Here is an 18,210-nt window from a genome sequence, read left to right as displayed (position 1 = left end):
ATGACTATACACCCAAATCTGGTGGGTCTATGCTGGGAAGTTGGCTGAAAGAAGTGACTATGTCAGGCTATTACTTGACGAGTCTGTGGGACATATCTTCTAAGCAGACCCCAGATATCAATGAGGACTTTACAGGGATTGCCTGAGTCTTGTCCTTTTTTTTCATTCATTCATGGGATGTGGGCGTCGCTGGCAAGGCCAGCATTTATTGCCCATCCCTAATTGCCCTTGAGAAGGTGGTGGTGAGCTGCCTTTTTGAACCGCTGCAGTCCGTGTGGAGAAGGTTCTCGCACAATGCTGTTAGGTATAGAGATCAAGGATTTTGACCCAGTGACGATGAAGGAACGGCGATATATTTCCAAGTTGGGATGGTGTGTGACTTGGAGGGGAACGTGCAGGTGCTGTTGTTCCCATGTGCCTGCTGCCCTTGTCCTTCTCGGTGGTGGAGGTCGTGGGTTTGGGAGATGCTGTCGAAGACGCCTTGGCGAGTTGCTGCAGTGCATCCTGTAGATGGTACATACTGTAGCCACGGTGCGCCAGTGGTGAAGGGAGTGAATGTTTAGGGTGGTGGATGGGGTGCCAATCAAGTGGGTTGCTTTGTCCTGGATGGTGTCAAGCTTCTTGAGTGTTGTTGGAGCTGCACTCATCCAGGCAAGTGGAGAGTATTCCATCACAATCCTAACTTGTGCCTTGTTGATGGTGGAAAGGCTTTGGGGAGACAGGAGATGAGTCATTCGTCACAGAATACCCAGCCTCTAACCTGCTTTTGTAGCCACATTATTTATGTGGCTTGTCCAGTTAAATTTCTGGTCAATGATGACCCCCAGGATGTTGATGGTGGGGGATTCGGCGATGGGAATGCTGTTGAATGTCAAGGGGAAGTGGTTAGGCTCTCTCTTGTTGGAGATGGTCATTGCCTGGCACTTTTCTGGCGTGAATATTACTTGCCACTTATGAGCCCAAGCCTGGATGTTGTCCAGGTCTTGCTGCATGCGGGCTCAGACTGCTTCATTATCTGAGGGGTTGCGAATGGAACTGAAAACTGCAATCATCAGCGAACATCCCCATTTCTGACTTTATGATGGAGGGAAGGTCATTGATGAAGCAGCTGAAGATGGTTGGGCCTGGGACACTGCCCTGAGGAACTCCTGCAGCAATGTCCTGTGGCTGAGATGATTGGCCTCCAACAACCACTACCATCTTCCTTTGTGCTGGGTTTGACTCCAGCCACTGAAGAGTTTTCCCCCTGCTTCCCATTGACTTCAATTTTACTAGGGCTCCTTGGTGCCACACTCGGTCAAACGCTGCCTTGATGTCAAGGGCAGTCACTCTCACCTCACCTCTGGAATTCAGCTCTTTTGTCCATGTTTGGACCAAGGCTGTAATAAGGTCTGGAGCCGACTGAGCATCGGTGAGCAGGTTATTGGTATGTGCCGCTTGATAGCACTGTCGACGACACCTTCCATCACTTTGCTGATTATTGAGAGTAGACTGATGGGGCAGTAATTAGCCGGATTGGATTTGTCCTGCTTTTTGTGGACAGGACATACCTGGGCAATTTTCCACATTGTCGGGTCGATGCCAGTGTTGTAGCTGTATTAAAACAGCTTGGCTAGAGGCGCGGCTAGTTCTGGAGCACAAGTCTTCAGCACTACAGCCGGGATGCTGTCGGGGCCCATAGCCTTTGCTGTATCCAGTGCACTCAGCCATTTCTTGATATCATGTGGAGTGAATCGAATTGGCTGAAGACTGGTTTCTGTGATTGTGGGGATATCGGGAGGAGCCCGAGATGGATCATCCACTCAGCACCTTTGGCTGAAGATGGTTGCAAACGCTTCAGCCTTGTTTTTTGCACTCATATGCTCCACCATCATTGAGGATGGGGATGTTCACAGAGCCGCCTCCTCCTGTTAGTTGTTTAATTGTCTACCACCATTCACGACTGGATGTGGCAGGACTGCAGAGCTTTGATCTGATCCGTTGGTTGTGGAATTGCTTAGCTCTGTCTATAGCATGTTGCTTCTGCTGTTTAGCATGCATGTAGTCCTGTGTTGCTTCACCAAGTTGGCACCTCATTTTTAGTTACACCTGGTGCTGCTCCTGGCATGCTCTTCTACTCATTGAACCAGGGTTCATCCCCTGGCTTGTTGGTAATGGTAGAGTGAGGAATATGCCAGGCTATGAGGTTACAGATTGTGCTGGAATGCAATTCTGCTGCTGCTGATGTCCCACAGCGCCTCATGGATGCCCAGTTTTGAGCTGGCCAATTCTCGTACGGTTTTGTTTTGTTGTGATTTTTTGACCACTTCAGAAGTCATTAAGATTCACCCACAAATCGTTGGACCAGAATCATGTCCAGGCTAGACAAGCTTGAGCTGGCAGGTTCCTTTCCCTGAGACCACTTGGATTTTCACAACAATCTGACAACTTTCATGGTAATTTTTATGGTCTGATCCTGAAAATTACTAGATTTACTTCATTTATTTTTCCAACTTGCCATGCTGAAATTCGGAACAACAAACAAACAAGTATTTATATGGTGCTTTTAATTTCGAGGAACATCCCAAGTCACTTCATGGAAGCGTAATCAGACAAAATTTGACACCAAGCCAAAGAGGGAGATATTAGGAAGGGGTGACAAAAAACTTAGTCAAAGAGGTGGGTTTTAAGAAGGGTCTTAAAGAAGTGGAGGGATGTGGGGACAGGTGGAATTGTTTCGGGAGTGAATTCCAGAGTAGGGCCCAGGCAGGTGAAGGCATGGCTGCCAAAGGTAGGCCGAAGTGAGGTAGAATGCACAAGGACACAGTTGGAGGAACGAGGAGTTTTTGGAGGGTTGTAGGGCTGGATAAACTTCCAGAGATAGGGAGAGGTGAGGCCATGAAAGGATTTTAACAGGAGGAAGAGAATTTTAAATTTGATGCACTGGGAATTTGGGCACTGGGAGCCAATGTAGGTCAGTGAGCACAGGGGCAATGGGAGCGGGACAACGTCTGGGTTGTTAGGCGAGTACCAGCACCAACAAGCTACAGTACACGATGGACACGGACTTTCAGAAATGTACACTGTCAACACACTAACTTTGCTGATCGTCAATGCATTGTTTCCGTGGACAAATGCAACAGAGGGCAAAGAAGAGAGGCGCAGACCTCCGCACAGGGCAACACACTGAGCAAGATTCTGATATCTGGTCACACTGTATGTGGGAGGCACATCCAGATGGATGTTCCAGATAGAAAACGAAAGCACAACAACTACAAAACAAAAGATGCCGGTTGGTTCATCTGGAGAACTCTTGCATATATTCCTGAAGTTGGCTGGAACATAGCATAGAAAAATCTTCAATGGGTGCTTTGGCTGAGGAATACTGTGCAACAGAGAGAGAACCAAAACAGATAGAAAGGAGAAAAACCATAATAAACAGCTACATTCATTTGGAAGGATCAGGAAGTAATTTTCTAAATGAGCTCAGTGAAAATGAAAGATTTTAAATCACCTGTTTAAAGTAGTTCATACAGCGAATTTTAATTACTAACATACTTACCAGGTGACAGTATTTGCCCATTTACTTTGCAGGAGCAAATTGTTGTTGGCAAGGAAGTAGTTGATGTTGGTTGGCTTCGTTCCGATGTCATTTCAGTAGTTGTTGTGCTTAATGTAGTGCTTGGAGTTGTTACCGTGCTAGTCTTCAATGGTGTTGTCTCAGCAGTAGTTGTAGCAGTGACAGAAACTGTTTTAGTTGGAATAGTTGTTGTGGGGGTGACTGTTGTTATTGGTGAGGGAGTAGTCGATGGTGGTTGGCTTCGTTCTGATGTAACTTCAGTGGTTGTTGTAGTTGTTGTGCTTAGTGTAGTGCTTGGAGTTGTTACTGTGCTAGTCTTCAATGGTGCTGATTCAGCAGTAGTTGTAGCAGTGACAGAGACTGTTTTAGTTGGAATAGAAGTTGTGGGGGTGACTGTTGTTATTGGTGAGGGAGTAGTTGATGTTGGTTGGCTTCGTTCCGATGTCATTTCAGTAGTTGTTGTGCTTAATGTAGTGCTTGGAGTTGTTACCGTGCTAGTCTTCAATGGTGTTGTCTCAGCAGTAGTTGTAGCAGTGACAGAGACTGTTTTAGTTGGAATAGCTGTTGTGGGGGTGACTGTTGTTATTGGTGAGGAAGTGGTCGATGTTGGTTGGCTTCGTTCTGACGTAACTTCAGTGGTTGTTGTAGTTGTTGTGCTTAATGTGGTGCTTGGAGTTGTTTTTACCGTGCTAGTCTTCAATGGTGTTGTCTCAGCAGTAGTTGTAGCAGTGACAGAGACTGTTTTAGTTGGAATAGTTGTTGTGGGGGTGACTGTTGTTATTGGTGAGGAAGTGGTCGATGTTGGTTGGCTTCGTTCTGACGTAACTTCAGTGGTTGTTGTCGTTGTTGTGCTTAGTGTAGTGCTTGGAGTTGTTACTGTGCTAGTCTTCAATGGTGCTGATTCAGCAGTAGTTGTAGCAGTGACAGAAACTGTTTTAGTTGGAATAGAAGTTGTGGGGGTGACTGTTGTTATTGGTGAGGAAGTGGTCGATGTTGGTTGGCTTCGTTCTGACGTAACTTCAGTGGTTGTTGTCGTTGTTGTGCTTAGTGTAGTGCTTGGAGTTGTTACTGTGCTAGTCTTCAATGGTGTTGTCTCAGCAGTAGTTGTAGCAGTGACAGAAACTGTTTTAGTTGGAATAGAAGTTGTGGGGGTGACTGTTGTTATTGGTGAGGAAGTGGTCGATGTTGGTTGGCTTCGTTCTGACGTAACTTCAGTGGTTGTTGTAGTTGTTGTGCTTAACGTAGAGCTTGGAGTTGTTGTTACCGTGCTAGTCTTCAATGGTGTTGTCTCAGCAGTAGTTGTAGCAGTGACAGAGACTGTTTTAGTTGGAATAGAAGTTGTGGGGCTGACTGTTGTTATTGGTGAGGGAGTAGTCGATGTTGGTTGGCTTCGTTCTGATGTAACTTCAGTGGTTGTTGTAGTTGTTGTGCTTAATGTAGTGCTTGGAGTTGTTTTTACCGTGCTAGTCTTCAATGGTGTTGTCTCAGCAGTAGTTGTAGCAGTGACAGAGACTGTTTTAGTTGGAATAGAAGTTGTGGGGGTGACTGTTGTTATTGGTGAGGAAGTGGTCGATGTTGGTTGGCTTCGTTCTGACGTAACTTCAGTGGTTGTTGTAGTTGTTGTGCTTAGCGTAGAGCTTGGAGTTGTTGTTACCGTGCTAGTCTTCAATGGTGTTGTCTCAGCAGTAGTTGTAGCAGTGACAGAGACTGTTTTAGTTGGAATAGAAGATGTGGGGGGGACTGTTGTTATTGGTGAGGAAGTGGTCGATGTTGGTTGGCTTCGTTCTGATGTAACTTCAGTGGTTGTTGTCGTTGTTGTGCTTAGTGTAGTGCTTGGAGTTGTTTTTAACGTGCTAGTCTTCAATGGTGCTGATTCAGCAGTAGTTGTAGCAGTGACAGAAACTGTTTTAGTTGGAATAGTTGTTGTGGGGGTGACTGTTGTTATTGGTGAGGGAGTAGTCGATGGTGGTTGGCTTCGTTCTGACGTAACTTCAGTGGTTGTTGTAGTTGTTGTGCTTAACGTAGAGCTTGGAGTTGTTGTTACCGTGCTAGTCTTCAATGGTGTTGTCTCAGCAGTAGTTGTAGCAGTGACAGAGACTGTTTTAGTTGGAATAGAAGTTGTGGGGCTGACTGTTGTTATTGGTGAGGGAGTAGTCGATGTTGGTTGGCTTCGTTCTGATGTAACTTCAGTGGTTGTTGTAGTTGTTGTGCTTAATGTAGTGCTTGGAGTTGTTTTTACCGTGCTAGTCTTCAATGGTGTTGTCTCAGCAGTAGTTGTAGCAGTGACAGAGACTGTTTTAGTTGGAATAGAAGTTGTGGGGGTGACTGTTGTTATTGGTGAGGAAGTGGTCGATGTTGGTTGGCTTCGTTCTGACGTAACTTCAGTGGTTGTTGTAGTTGTTGTGCTTAGCGTAGAGCTTGGAGTTGTTGTTACCGTGCTAGTCTTCAATGGTGTTGTCTCAGCAGTAGTTGTAGCAGTGACAGAGACTGTTTTAGTTGGAATAGAAGATGTGGGGGGGACTGTTGTTATTGGTGAGGAAGTGGTCGATGTTGGTTGGCTTCGTTCTGATGTAACTTCAGTGGTTGTTGTCGTTGTTGTGCTTAGTGTAGTGCTTGGAGTTGTTTTTAACGTGCTAGTCTTCAATGGTGCTGATTCAGCAGTAGTTGTAGCAGTGACAGAAACTGTTTTAGTTGGAATAGTTGTTGTGGGGGTGACTGTTGTTATTGGTGAGGGAGTAGTCGATGTTGGTTGGCTTCGTTCCGATGTCATTTCAGTAGTTGTTGTGCTTAGTGTAGTGCTTGGAGTTGTTGTTACTGTGCTAGTCTTCAATGGTGTTGTCTCAGCAGTAGTTGTAGCAGTGACAGGAACTGTTTTAGTTGGAATAGTTGTTGTGGGGGTGACTGTTGTTATTGGTGAGGGAGTAGTCGATGTTGGTTGGCTTCGTTCTGACGTAACTTCAGTGGTTTTTGTAGTTGTTGTGCTTAATGTAGTGCTTGGAGTTGTTGTTACTGTGCTAGTCTTCAATGGTGTTGTCTCAGCAGTAATTGTAGCAGTGACAGGAACTGTTTTAGTTGGAATAGAAGTTGTGGGGGTGACTGTTGTTATTGGTGAGGAAGTGGTCGATGTTGGTTGGCTTCGTTCTGACGTAACTTCAGTGGTTGTTGCAGTTGTTGTGCTCAGTGTGATGGATGGAGTTGTTGCTGCCTTGCTAGTCTCAAGAGTAGTTGTAGCAGTGAGAGAGACTGTTTCAGTTGAACTAGAAGTTGTGGCGGTGACTGCTGTTGTTGGTGAGGAAGAAGTCAGTGTTATTTTACTTTGTTTTGTTGTACTTTCAGTTGTGGTAGAAATTGAAGTGCTAGATGTCGTGGTTGCAATTGTTGTTTCGAAGGCTAATGTTGTACTGGGGACTGTGGACGTCTTAGGAGTGCATGGGTAGACTTTTCTGCTTATTGTTCCATTCACACCGCATGTTGCTTTGATGCACCCTCCAATGCCATCCATCGTGTGGTAGATAACGTCACCTTCATGGAAGGTTTTCCCATCATAAACGCAGGTGCACTCTGAGAAGGAAAAATAATAACAATGACATCAACAATATTCTATCAAATGACTTATTTATAAAAGAATTAAATATCTAAGAAGAGTACATGATGTAGAATGAACCTACCTGATTTGTCATAGATGCAATGTGCTTCGCTGTTTATACACTTGCTAAAAAAATTAACACAGTATATCAGTGACTTATTTTCACTTTCCTTGGAGTACATTAGTTTAATAACATACAATAAATCAACAACAACGACTTGCATTTGTATAGCACCTTTAACGTAGTAAAACGTCCCAAGATGCTTCACAGGAGCAATTATCAAACAAAATTTGACACTGAGCCACATAAGCAGGTATTAGGACAGGTAACCAAAAGCTTGGTCAAAGAGATGGGTTTTAAGAAGCATCTTAAAGGAAGAAAGAGAGGTAGAGAGACGGAGAGGTTTATGGAGTGATTTCCAGAACTTAGGGCCTGGGCAGCTGAAGGCACAGCCGCGAATGGTGGAGCGAACTGTTCTTTTTATAATGACTTCAGTTCTCTTGTTATAGCTGAAAATTTTGTCATGGAAACAGAAGAAAGGATGGAATAAGAACAGGTTATTGGCCCATCAAGCCTGTTAAAAGACGACTGTTGAGTGGCCTTGAACTACTAACCTTTGAGTTGATAACCCAGGGCACTGACCAACTTCACCATAGAGCTTGCCAAAATTAACATTTTATGTAAAGCATAATTCCATTATCTATTGTAGTGGAAAAATCAGATGCACAGATCTATACTTTACACAATTGTGTGATTTCCACATAATATGTACAGGGCTGTGAGATTGGTATATGATATATAGTAACTGTTTATACACCCAATGCTTTACAGTGCTGAATTTTTCATTCATAGTGTCCTGTATCACAGACTCTTTCTGACAGCTGATGTAATATCACAGAGAAACCACCTGCTCGGTGACATCACGTCCCACCGCCACAGAGAAACCACCTGCTCGGTGACATCACGTCCCACCGTCACAGAGAAACCACCTGCTCGGTGACATCACGTCCCACCGTCACAGAGAAACCACCTGCTCGGTGACATCACATCCCACCGCCACAGAGAAACCACCTGCTCGGTGACATCACGTCCCACCGTCACAGAGAAACCACCTGCTCGGTGACATCACTTCCCACCGCCACAGAGAAACCACCTGCTCGGTGACATCACGTCCCACCGTCACAGAGAAACCACCTGCTCGGTGACATCACTTCCCACCGCCACAGAGAAACCACCTGCTCGGTGACATCACATCCCACCGTCACAGAGAAACCACCTGCTCGGTGACATCACGTCCCACCGTCACAGAGAAACCACCTGCTCAGTGACATCACATCCCACCGTCACAGAGAAACCACCTGCTCGGTGACATCACATCCCACCGTCACAGAGAAACCACCTGCTCGGTGACATCACATCCCACCGTCACAGAGAAACCACCTGCTCGGTGACATCACATCCCACCGTCACAGAGAAACCACCTGCTCGGTGAAATCACGTCCCACCGTCACAAAGAAACCACCTGCTCGGTGACATCACGTCCCACCGCCACAGAGAAACCACCTGCTCGGTGACATCACATCCCACCGCCACAGAGAAACCACCTGCTCGGTGACATCACAACCCACCACCACAGAGAAACCACCTGCTCGGTGACATCACATCCCACCGTCACAGAGAAACCACCTGCTCGGTGACATCACGTCCCACCGTCACAGAGAAACCACCTGCTCGGTGACATCACAACCCACCGTCACAGAGAAACCACCTGCTCGGTGACATCACGTCCCACCGTCACAGAGAAACCACCTGCTCGGTGACATCACGTCCCACCGTCACAGAGAAACCACCTGCTCGGTGACATCACGTCCCACCGTCACAGAGAAACCACCTGCTCGGTGACATCACGTCCCACCGTCACAGAGAAACCACCTGCTCGGTGACATCACATCCCACCGTCACAGAGAAACCACCTGCTCGGTGACATCACGTCCCACCGTCACAGAGAAACCACCTGCTCGGTGACATCACGTCCCACTACCACAGAGAAACCACCTGCTCGGTGACATCACATCCCACCGTCACAGAGAAACCACCTGCTCGGTGACATCACATCCCACCGTCACAGAGAAACCACCTGCTCGGTGACATCACGTCCCACCGTCACAGAATAAACCACCTGCTCGGTGACATCACGTCCCACCGTCACAGAGAAACCACCTGCTCGGTGACATCACATCCCACCGTCACAGCGAAACCACCTGCTCGGTGACATCACGTCCCACCGTCACAGAATAAACCACCTGCTCGGTGACAGCACATCCCACCGTCACAGAGAAACCACCTGCTCGGTGACATCACGTCCCACCGTCACAGAATAAACCACCTGCTCGGTGACATCACGTCCCACCGTCACAGAGAAACCACCTGCTCGGTGACATCACATCCCACCGTCACAGCGAAACCACCTGCTCGGTGACATCACGTCCCACCGTCACAGAATAAACCACCTGCTCGGTGACATCACGTCCCACCGTCACAGAATAAACCACCTGCTCGGTGACATCACATCCCACCGTCACAGAGAAACCACCTGCTCGGTGACATCACGTCCCACCGTCACAGAATAAACCACCTGCTCGGTGACATCACGTCCCACCATCACAGAGAAAGCACCTGCTCGGTGACATCACGTCCCACCGTCACAGAGAAACCACCTGCTCGGTGACATCACATCCCACCGTCACAGAATAAACCACCTGCTCTGTGACATCACGTCCCACCATCACAGAGAAACCACCTGCTCGGTGACATCACATCCCACCGTCACAGAATAAACCACCTGCTCGGTGACATCACATCCCACCGTCACAGAGAAACCACCTGCTCGGTGACATCACATCCCACCGTCACAGAGAAACCACCTGCTCGGTGACATCACATCCCACCATCACAGAGAAACCACCTGCTCGGTGACATCACGTCCCACCATCACAGAGAAACCACCTGCTCGGTGACATCACGTCCCACCGCCACAGAGAAACCACCTGCTCGGTGACATCACATCCCACCGTCACAGATAAACCACCTGCTCGGTGACATCACGTCCCACCATCACAGAGAAACCACCTGCTCGGTGACATCACGTCCCACCGCCACAGAGAAACCACCTGCTCGGTGACATCACATCCCACCGTCACAGAATAAACCACCTGCTCGGTGACATCACATCCCACCGTCACAGAGAAACCACCTGCTCGGTGACATCACATCCCACCGTCACAGAGAAACCACCTGCTCGATGACATTACGTCCCACCGCCACAGAATAAACCACCTGCTCGGTGACATCACGTCCCACCGCTACAGAGAAACCACCTGCTCGATGACATCACGTCCCACCGCCACAGAGAAACCACCTGCTCGGTGACATCACGTCCCACCGTCATAGAGAAACCACCTGCTCGGTGACATCACGTCCCACCGTCACAGAATAAACCACCTGCTCGGTGACATCACGTCCCATCGCCATAGAGAAACCACCTGCTTGGTGACATCACATCCCATCACCACAGAGAAACCACCTGCTCGGTGACATCACATCCCATCACCACAGAGAAACCACCTGCTCGGTGACATCACGTCCCACCGTCACAGAGAAACCTGCTACTCGATGACATCATGTTCCACCACCACAGAGAAACCTGCTACTTGATGACATCATGTTCCACCGCCACAGAGAAACCTGCTACTCGATGACATCACGTTCCACCCCCACAGAGAACCAGGACCAGATGGTGTGCTGGGAACAATCAATAGTCGCGGGGAGAGAGGGTGACTGAAGGGGGAATCGGGGATGGTAGCTTTGGGGAATAGAGGGAGACTGGGGAATGTCAGTTGGGGATGGGTGGTCAGGGAGAGAGGGAGCCTGGCGAATGGGGATCGGAGGTGGTAGGGAGACTGGAGAATGGGGGTCAGGAGATGGGAGGGTCGTGGAGACAGGGATACTGGGGATTGGGGTTCAGGAGGAATTAGGGCTCATGTTGTGGGGGGAAGAGAGGGAGACTGGGGAATGTAGTGGGCTTGGAGACCAGCATTTTCTGCAGAGCAGGGAACTGCAGTAGCAATGTGGTGAACCTGAGTCCAAACCAGAGGCCAAGATGATAGGGAGAGAGATCGGACCTATTAAAAGTAGCTTCAACTGGGGAGTTTGACCACATCTTGTGCAGTGCAGTGGAAATTGGGCTGCAGTGGAAATCAGATGAATATCATACTACTAGGTACATATAGACTATCAGTAAGTTATTGTATTACTGTTGGCTCGGAAGGGATTCTGAGTGTTACCGGTATTACTATTATTTATCGGAGCAATTGCAGTGAGTTACTCCCACCCAGTCAAAGTTCCCACCACCTTTGGTTTCCCCTCTTCCCCACCCTTGGTTTTCCTTCTTTGCCTGCTCAGGGGCGGCCTCCTGATTCTCAGAACTTCTCACACAACAGATGCTGGCACAAACCCACGAACAAAGATACTCAACTAAAGGGGACCCAACCTTTATAAGGTGAATACAATGGGCCAGAATTTACTGTCAAAATAACAGTGAGGCTAACAGTGCTCACCATTATTCATGTGCAAATTGCACAGCAACTTCAGGCGAGGGCAGATGCGCAGTTAAACGCAAAAATCCAGAAGTTGCTGTCCAAGATGCGCTGTTCCACCCTCGCTTTCGCGAAAACGGCATCTCGCTGTCTGACTCACCATTCAAATATATTGGACAGCGTGAAGTTCCTGTATTTGCATGGTAGAAATGAACTAAACTCACCACAGAAATGATGTGGAGATGCCGGTGATGGACTGGGGTTGACAATTGTAAATAATTTTACAACACCAAGTTATAGTCCAACAATTTTATTTTTAATTCCACAAGCTTTCGGAGGCTTGCTCCTTCCTTCACCACCTGAGGAAGGAGGAAGCCTCCGAAAGCTTGTGGAATTAAAAATAAAATTGTTGGACTATAACATGGTGTTGTAAAATTGTTTACAATCACCACAGAAAGTTAGGGCTTGTCCTTTTCAGTCTAAGTATCCTTTTTAACGGCGTGATAAGTCTTAATTACTGCCAAACAACCTCTCTGGCACTGAAAATTAACTTTTACAAGGGTGGATTCTCATTCCTTCAGCTTTTAATTGCTGTTGGAGATTTTTTTTAAAATGTAAATACATTCTTTTTACTTTTCCTTTTTCTGTCTCTTTTTCTGTCTCTCTTAAACCAATCTTTATTTCCATCTCTTTATTTTGCTTTCTGTCCCTGACTTGACATTGAATTCACTATTCGAACTTACGCTTCCTGGTTCAGACTCTGCGCTGTTCATTAACAATTCTTCAATCTGATTGGCTAAGGAGATACATAGTTGCTTGCCCTGTTCACATCGGTCCCAAATGCCCGTTTGGATCCCTAAAAGCAACTTTCAGTACAAAAGCTCATGGAAAGGGCAAGTCTAACAAACGGTTACAGTAAATTCCGGCCCAATTAAAGTTACAGACGTCATATGATCACACACGTCTTGTGGTCAGAATGTCACGCGATCAAACTTCCAGGAATGCCTCCTACCAGAGTTGGCAATCCTATAAGACAGTCAATAAGAACTTGGAATTAAATAACACCTGTCACGTAATGAATATCAGAGGGTGCTTCACAAAGGAGAAAACATTCACCAAGTAGTGGCAGGAAAAGACACACGGTTGAAGTAGAAGAAAGTTTGCTCTGTCTCTAACCCATGCTATATTGAGTTAGGAACATTTCCTGTTAATACTGAGTTCCGAAAGTAGAAAGTTCCCCATTGTCCAACATCAGTGTCCCGCACCCAAAACAAAATAAACTCTTCCCTCCTCCCCCACAAAAAGAAAAGAATCTTTATTAATGCAATAATTGTTCCATTAATAAGAAAATGTCGGAATGTTTATGGTAAAACTTACCATGATTCACAGTTCTGAGTGCTTGGCACAGTCTGGCCTGGCTCATAGTGTTTCCCATTAATATGACAGGAACAGTGATCCAGTGCAACACATTGCATACTTTCCTCATCCAAAAACGGCTTATCATCAGGACAGTCTGGGTAGCAGCCTATGGGATGTGACAATGGTGTTAGATTACTGCTCACTCTCTAACAGTAGTCAGCTCCACATCAGTGAGCTCCTGATAAATGAATGGCTCATGTTTTCTCTCCACCGGATTTATTCACTCCTAATCACAGAGTAATTTAGCTGTAGCTGTTCAGTGGTCGCCCTACATCTAACCCTGTTAACTGTTGATGTAATCTGCTGTGTAGTTTCTTTTTCTTCAAATTAATTCTCAGGAAGTGGGCATCGCCGGAAATGCTGCCATTTATTGCCCATCCCTAGTTACCCTTGAGAAGGTGCTGTACTTTCTTCTTGAATCGCTGCAGTCAATGATGTGAAGGTACTCTCACAATGCTGTTAGTTAGGGAGTTCTAGGATTTTGACCCAACAACCACGAAGGAACAGCAATACACATCCAAGTCAGGATGGCATGTGACTTTAAAACAAACTTGGAGATGATGATGTTCCTGTGCATCTGTTGCCTTTGTCCTTCTAGGCGAAGTGGGTTGTGGGTTTGGGAAATGCTGCAGAACAAGCCTTGGTGAGTTGCTGCAGTGCATCCTGTAAATAGTACACGCTGCGGCCACGGTAAGCCAGTGATAGAGGTGGGTGGATGTTTAGGCTAGTGGATGAAGTACTGATCAAGCGGACTACTTGTTATTTCAATAAATTGTTCAGGGCAGTGTGAAACAGTTGATCTTTTGGATGATTTTCCTTCACAATTAAAGTCTGTAATGGATTTTGTTCACTTGACTGGAACAAACAAAATATTTCTGAAATTATGTAATTTTAGCTTGTAAATAAACATCTAATAAAATAATAAATTAAATTATCATATTAATGAATGAGTAGAAATATTACCTTCAAGCTTGGGGATAATTTTGGAGCATGCTCCACCAGGATTTTGGCACGTTTTCATACATGGAATCCCACAAGGTGCATAGTGCCATTCGCACTCATCATTAGGATTATAATAATCACAAAACAGAGCTGAAAAGAGAGAATTAATCTGCTGAGTTTTTCTTCTTGTTATTCAAGCACCATGGGGTAGATTCTCAACTTCACTGCCTCGGCGGTAATCTGGTGGAGTGGATCACCCATCTGGGTGGTGATGTGGTGGAGTGGATCACCTGTCTGGGTGGTGATGTGGTGGAGTGGATCACCTGTCTGGGTGGTGATCTGGTGGAGTGGATCACCTGTCTGGGTGGTGATCTGGTGGAGTAGATCACCCACCCTTTATAGACCCTGTCTGAATTTCATTCCATTTAAAATCTACCCCATAAATGTCTCCTCCTTGCTGAGGATGGAGTTATACTGAGATTAAACACAGAAAATTTATTGCTATTTCACTGGAACTTGCAGCAAAATTCTGATACAGTAACTTAAAACTGAGTGAGGACAGTTCAAAGTTCTGAAAAAGGAGTTTCTTGAATTCTAATTAAAAAATATAAAATTGTTCTGAATCTTTATTTATTTTATTTTTCTTCTGATAAAAACACTATTGTTAAACTAGGTTCTGAATCCCACTAAAGGCACTGTAAAAGATAACGAAGGCGGGCAGTGGTATACAAGACATTGAGAGCACTAGCATGCTGTGCTAATACAATGGAGGAGGGGGCAGGATGCAGGTTCAATCATTACACTGCTCAGTTCTCAATCTCAGTGAGGAAGCAACACACAGAGGCCAGGGGCAGAATTTTCACTTCGAGCCGGGAAGGGAGCAGGGTGGGGTGGGGCGGATTATTTTCGGCCGTGAAACCCGGAAGGTAAGTTGGCAGGTCGCGATCGCATTTTACTTCTGGGTTTCGTGCCTGGCAGCCAGCCTGACTGACAGGTTGGCTGGCTGTCCGGCAGGAAGGCCTGTGGTCGCAGGCCACAGCTGGCGATCGGAGGGAGGGAGGGATCAGGGGCCGGCAAGGAGATCAGGGGCTGGGGATGAAGATTGGATGGGCTGGGGATGGAGATTGGATGGGCCGGGCAGAAGATAGGAGGGCTGGGAAGAAGATCGGGGGCCGGGGAGGAGATTGGATGAGCTGGGGAGGAAATCGAATTGGATGGGACTTGGAGGTCGGGTGAAGAGTCGGAGGTGTGGGGGTCCACCTTCGGGGTGGTGGGGTGGGCAGGAGGATCGGCAGATCATGGGGTTCCTGTCGGCCAGATGAGCTTTTTGGGCCTGGATGAAGCACTCCTGCTCCTCCAGGCCCACTAGCAGTGCAATAAAGGCACTCACTCACCTCATGGATCCGGGCCTTCCCACCTGCTTTCACCTGACGTGAATTGGAAGTGATGGGAAACCGGAACAGGTAAGGTTAAATTCATTTTAATTTCCTAATATACAAAATAGTAAGTACCTCAAGTATCCCATTGAGGTTCATTGCCCTTTAAGCTGGCTTTAAGTGGAGGTGGGACTTCCTGGTATCTGCTGTGCACACGCAGACAAACCTGCCTGGGTTAAACCCAGAACTGGGTGAGGTGGAGCCGCAATGTAGTCCTGCTCCAAAAAGCTGTTGTTTTAACCTCCCACCCACACCCAACCCATTCGTTCTTGGGGGTTAAAAAGTATCCCCAGGTACCTCCCCAACAGGAGAGAAGGAAATCTCAAAAAGATGCCGCCCTTTGCACTTCCTGGAATCCTAGAATGATACAGCACAGAAGGAGGCCATTCAGTCCATCCTGCCTGTGCCAGCTCTTTGGAAGAGCTATCCAATTAGTCCCACACCCCTGATCTTTCCCCATAGCTCTGCAAATTTTTTTCCCTTCAAGGATTTATTCAATTCCCTTTTGAAGATTGCTATTGAATCTGCTTCCTAACCCTTATCAGGCAACGCATTCTAGACCATAAGAACTTGCTGTGTAAAAAAATGTTTTCCTCATGTTGCCTCTGGTTCTTTTGACAATTACCTGAAATCTGTGTCCTCTGGTTACTGACCTTTTTGCCACTAGAAACAGTTTCTCCTTATTTACTCTATCAAAACCCTTCATGATTTTGAGCACATCTATCAAAACTCCTCTTAACCTTCTCTGCTCTATGGAGAGCAACCCCAGCTTCTGGACACTCTCCATGTAACTGAATTCCCTCATCCCTGGTACCATTCTAGTAAATCTCTTCTGTACCCTCTGTAAGCCTTGAAATCCTTCTTAAAGTGTGGTATCCAGAATTGGACACAATACTCCAGCTGGGGCCTAACCAGTGTTTTATAAAGGTTTGACATAATTTTCTTGCTTTTGTATTCTTATGCCTCTATTTATAAAGCGAAGGATCCCATATGCCGTTTAACAGCGTTCTCAACTTGTTCTGCTACCTTCAAAGATCTGTGTACATACGCCTCCAGGTCTCTCTGTTCCTGTACTCCCTTTAAAATTGTACTATTTAGTTTATATTGCCTTTCCTCATTCTTCCTACCAAAATGTATCACTTCACACTTCTCTGCGTTAAATTTCATCTGCCATGTGTCTGCCCATTTCACCAATCTGTCTAAGTCCTCCTGAAGTCTATTACTATCCTCCTTATCGTTTACTGCATTTCCGAGTACCGTGTCATCTGAAAATTTTGAAAATATGCCCTGTACAACCAAATCCAGGTCATTAATATATATCAAAAAGAGCAGTAATCCTAAAACCGACCCCTGGGGAACACCAGTGTTCATTTCAGTCTGAAAAACAACCGTTCACCACTGCTGTTTGTTTTCTGTCAATTAGCCAGTTTCATATCCATGCTGCCACTGCCCCTTTAATCCCATGGGCTTCAATTTTGTGGTACTTTATCAAATGCCTTTTGAAAATCTATATGCACAACATCAACCGCACTACTCTCATCAACCCTCTCCGTTACTTCATCAAAGACCTCAATCAAGTTCGTCAAACATGATTTGCCTTTGAAAAATCTTTGCTGGCTTTCATTTATTAACCCATATTTTTTCAAGTGCCAATTCATTTTGTCCCGGTTTATTGTCTCGAAAAGTTTCCCCACCACCGACGTTAGGCTGACTGGCCTGTAATTGCCAGGTTTATCCCTCTCCCCTTTTTTGAACAGGGGTGTAACATTTGGAATCCTCCAGTCCTCTGGCACCACTCCCATATCGAGTGAGAATTGGAAGATCGTGGCCAGGACTTCTGCTATTCTCACTCTTACTTCCCTCAACAACCTAGGATGCGTCCCATCCGGGCCAGATAACTTTTCTACTTTAAGTACTGCCAAGTACCTCCTATTTATCCATTTTTCTCCTATCCAATATCTCTACTACCTCCTCCTTTACAGTGACATTGAAACATAGAAAATAGGAGCAGGCCCTTTGAGCCTGCTCCGCCATTCAATACGATCATGGCTGATCCTCTATCTCAATACCATATTCCCGCTCTCTCTTCATACCCCTTAATGCCTTCTGTGTCTCAAAATCTATCTATCTCCTTCTTGATAGATTTCTTTCATGAAGACAGATGCAAAGTATTCATTTAGTTCCTCAGCCATGCCCTCTGCCTCCACAAGAAGATCTCCTTTTTGGTCCATAATCGGCCCCACCCTTCCTCTGACTACTCTTTTACTATTTATATGTTTATAAAAGACTTTTGGGTTCCCTTTTATGTTAATCACTAATCTATTCTCATACTCTCTCTTTGTCCCTCTAAATTCCTTTTTCAGTTCTCCTTTGAACTTTCTGCATTCGACTTGATTCTTGAATGTATTATGATCCTGACATTTGTCATAAGCTTCCTTTTTCTGTTTCATTTTAATCTCTATATCTTTAGTCATCCAGGGAGCTCTAGCTTTAGATGCCCTTCCTTTCCCTCTGTGGCAATGTGTCTAGTCTGTACCCAAACTTTCTCCTCTTTGAAGGTCTCCCATTGCTCATTTACTGTTTTGCATGCCAATCTTTGATTCCAATACACCTTCAACTCACTGAAATTAGCCCTCCTCCAGTTAGGTAGTTGCACGTCTGAATGTTCTTTG

The 18,210-nt window shown here is 46.1% G+C and overlaps 1 protein-coding gene across 1 annotated transcript in view; it reads right to left on the bottom strand.

Moving 5' to 3' along the window:
• Nucleotides 1-18,210, bottom strand: part of LOC137328121 (mucin-2-like) — a 216,875-nt gene that overhangs the window by 110,959 nt on the left and 87,706 nt on the right. The window contains exons 27-30 of the mRNA XM_067994299.1: nt 14,124-14,252; nt 13,119-13,266; nt 7,228-7,271; nt 3,542-7,120 (exon numbers count right to left, since the gene is read on the bottom strand). Coding sequence (XP_067850400.1) covers nt 3,542-7,120; nt 7,228-7,271; nt 13,119-13,266; nt 14,124-14,252 — 3,900 coding nt within the window. The remainder of the gene's footprint in view (nt 1-3,541; nt 7,121-7,227; nt 7,272-13,118; nt 13,267-14,123; nt 14,253-18,210) is intronic.

The sequence above is a fragment of the Heptranchias perlo genome, chromosome 12, assembly GCF_035084215.1.
Source record: "Heptranchias perlo isolate sHepPer1 chromosome 12, sHepPer1.hap1, whole genome shotgun sequence".
NCBI lineage: Eukaryota > Metazoa > Chordata > Chondrichthyes > Hexanchiformes > Hexanchidae > Heptranchias > Heptranchias perlo.
Note: the sequence above shows the minus strand (reverse complement) of the source record. Positions and strands in the feature narration are given on the sequence as shown.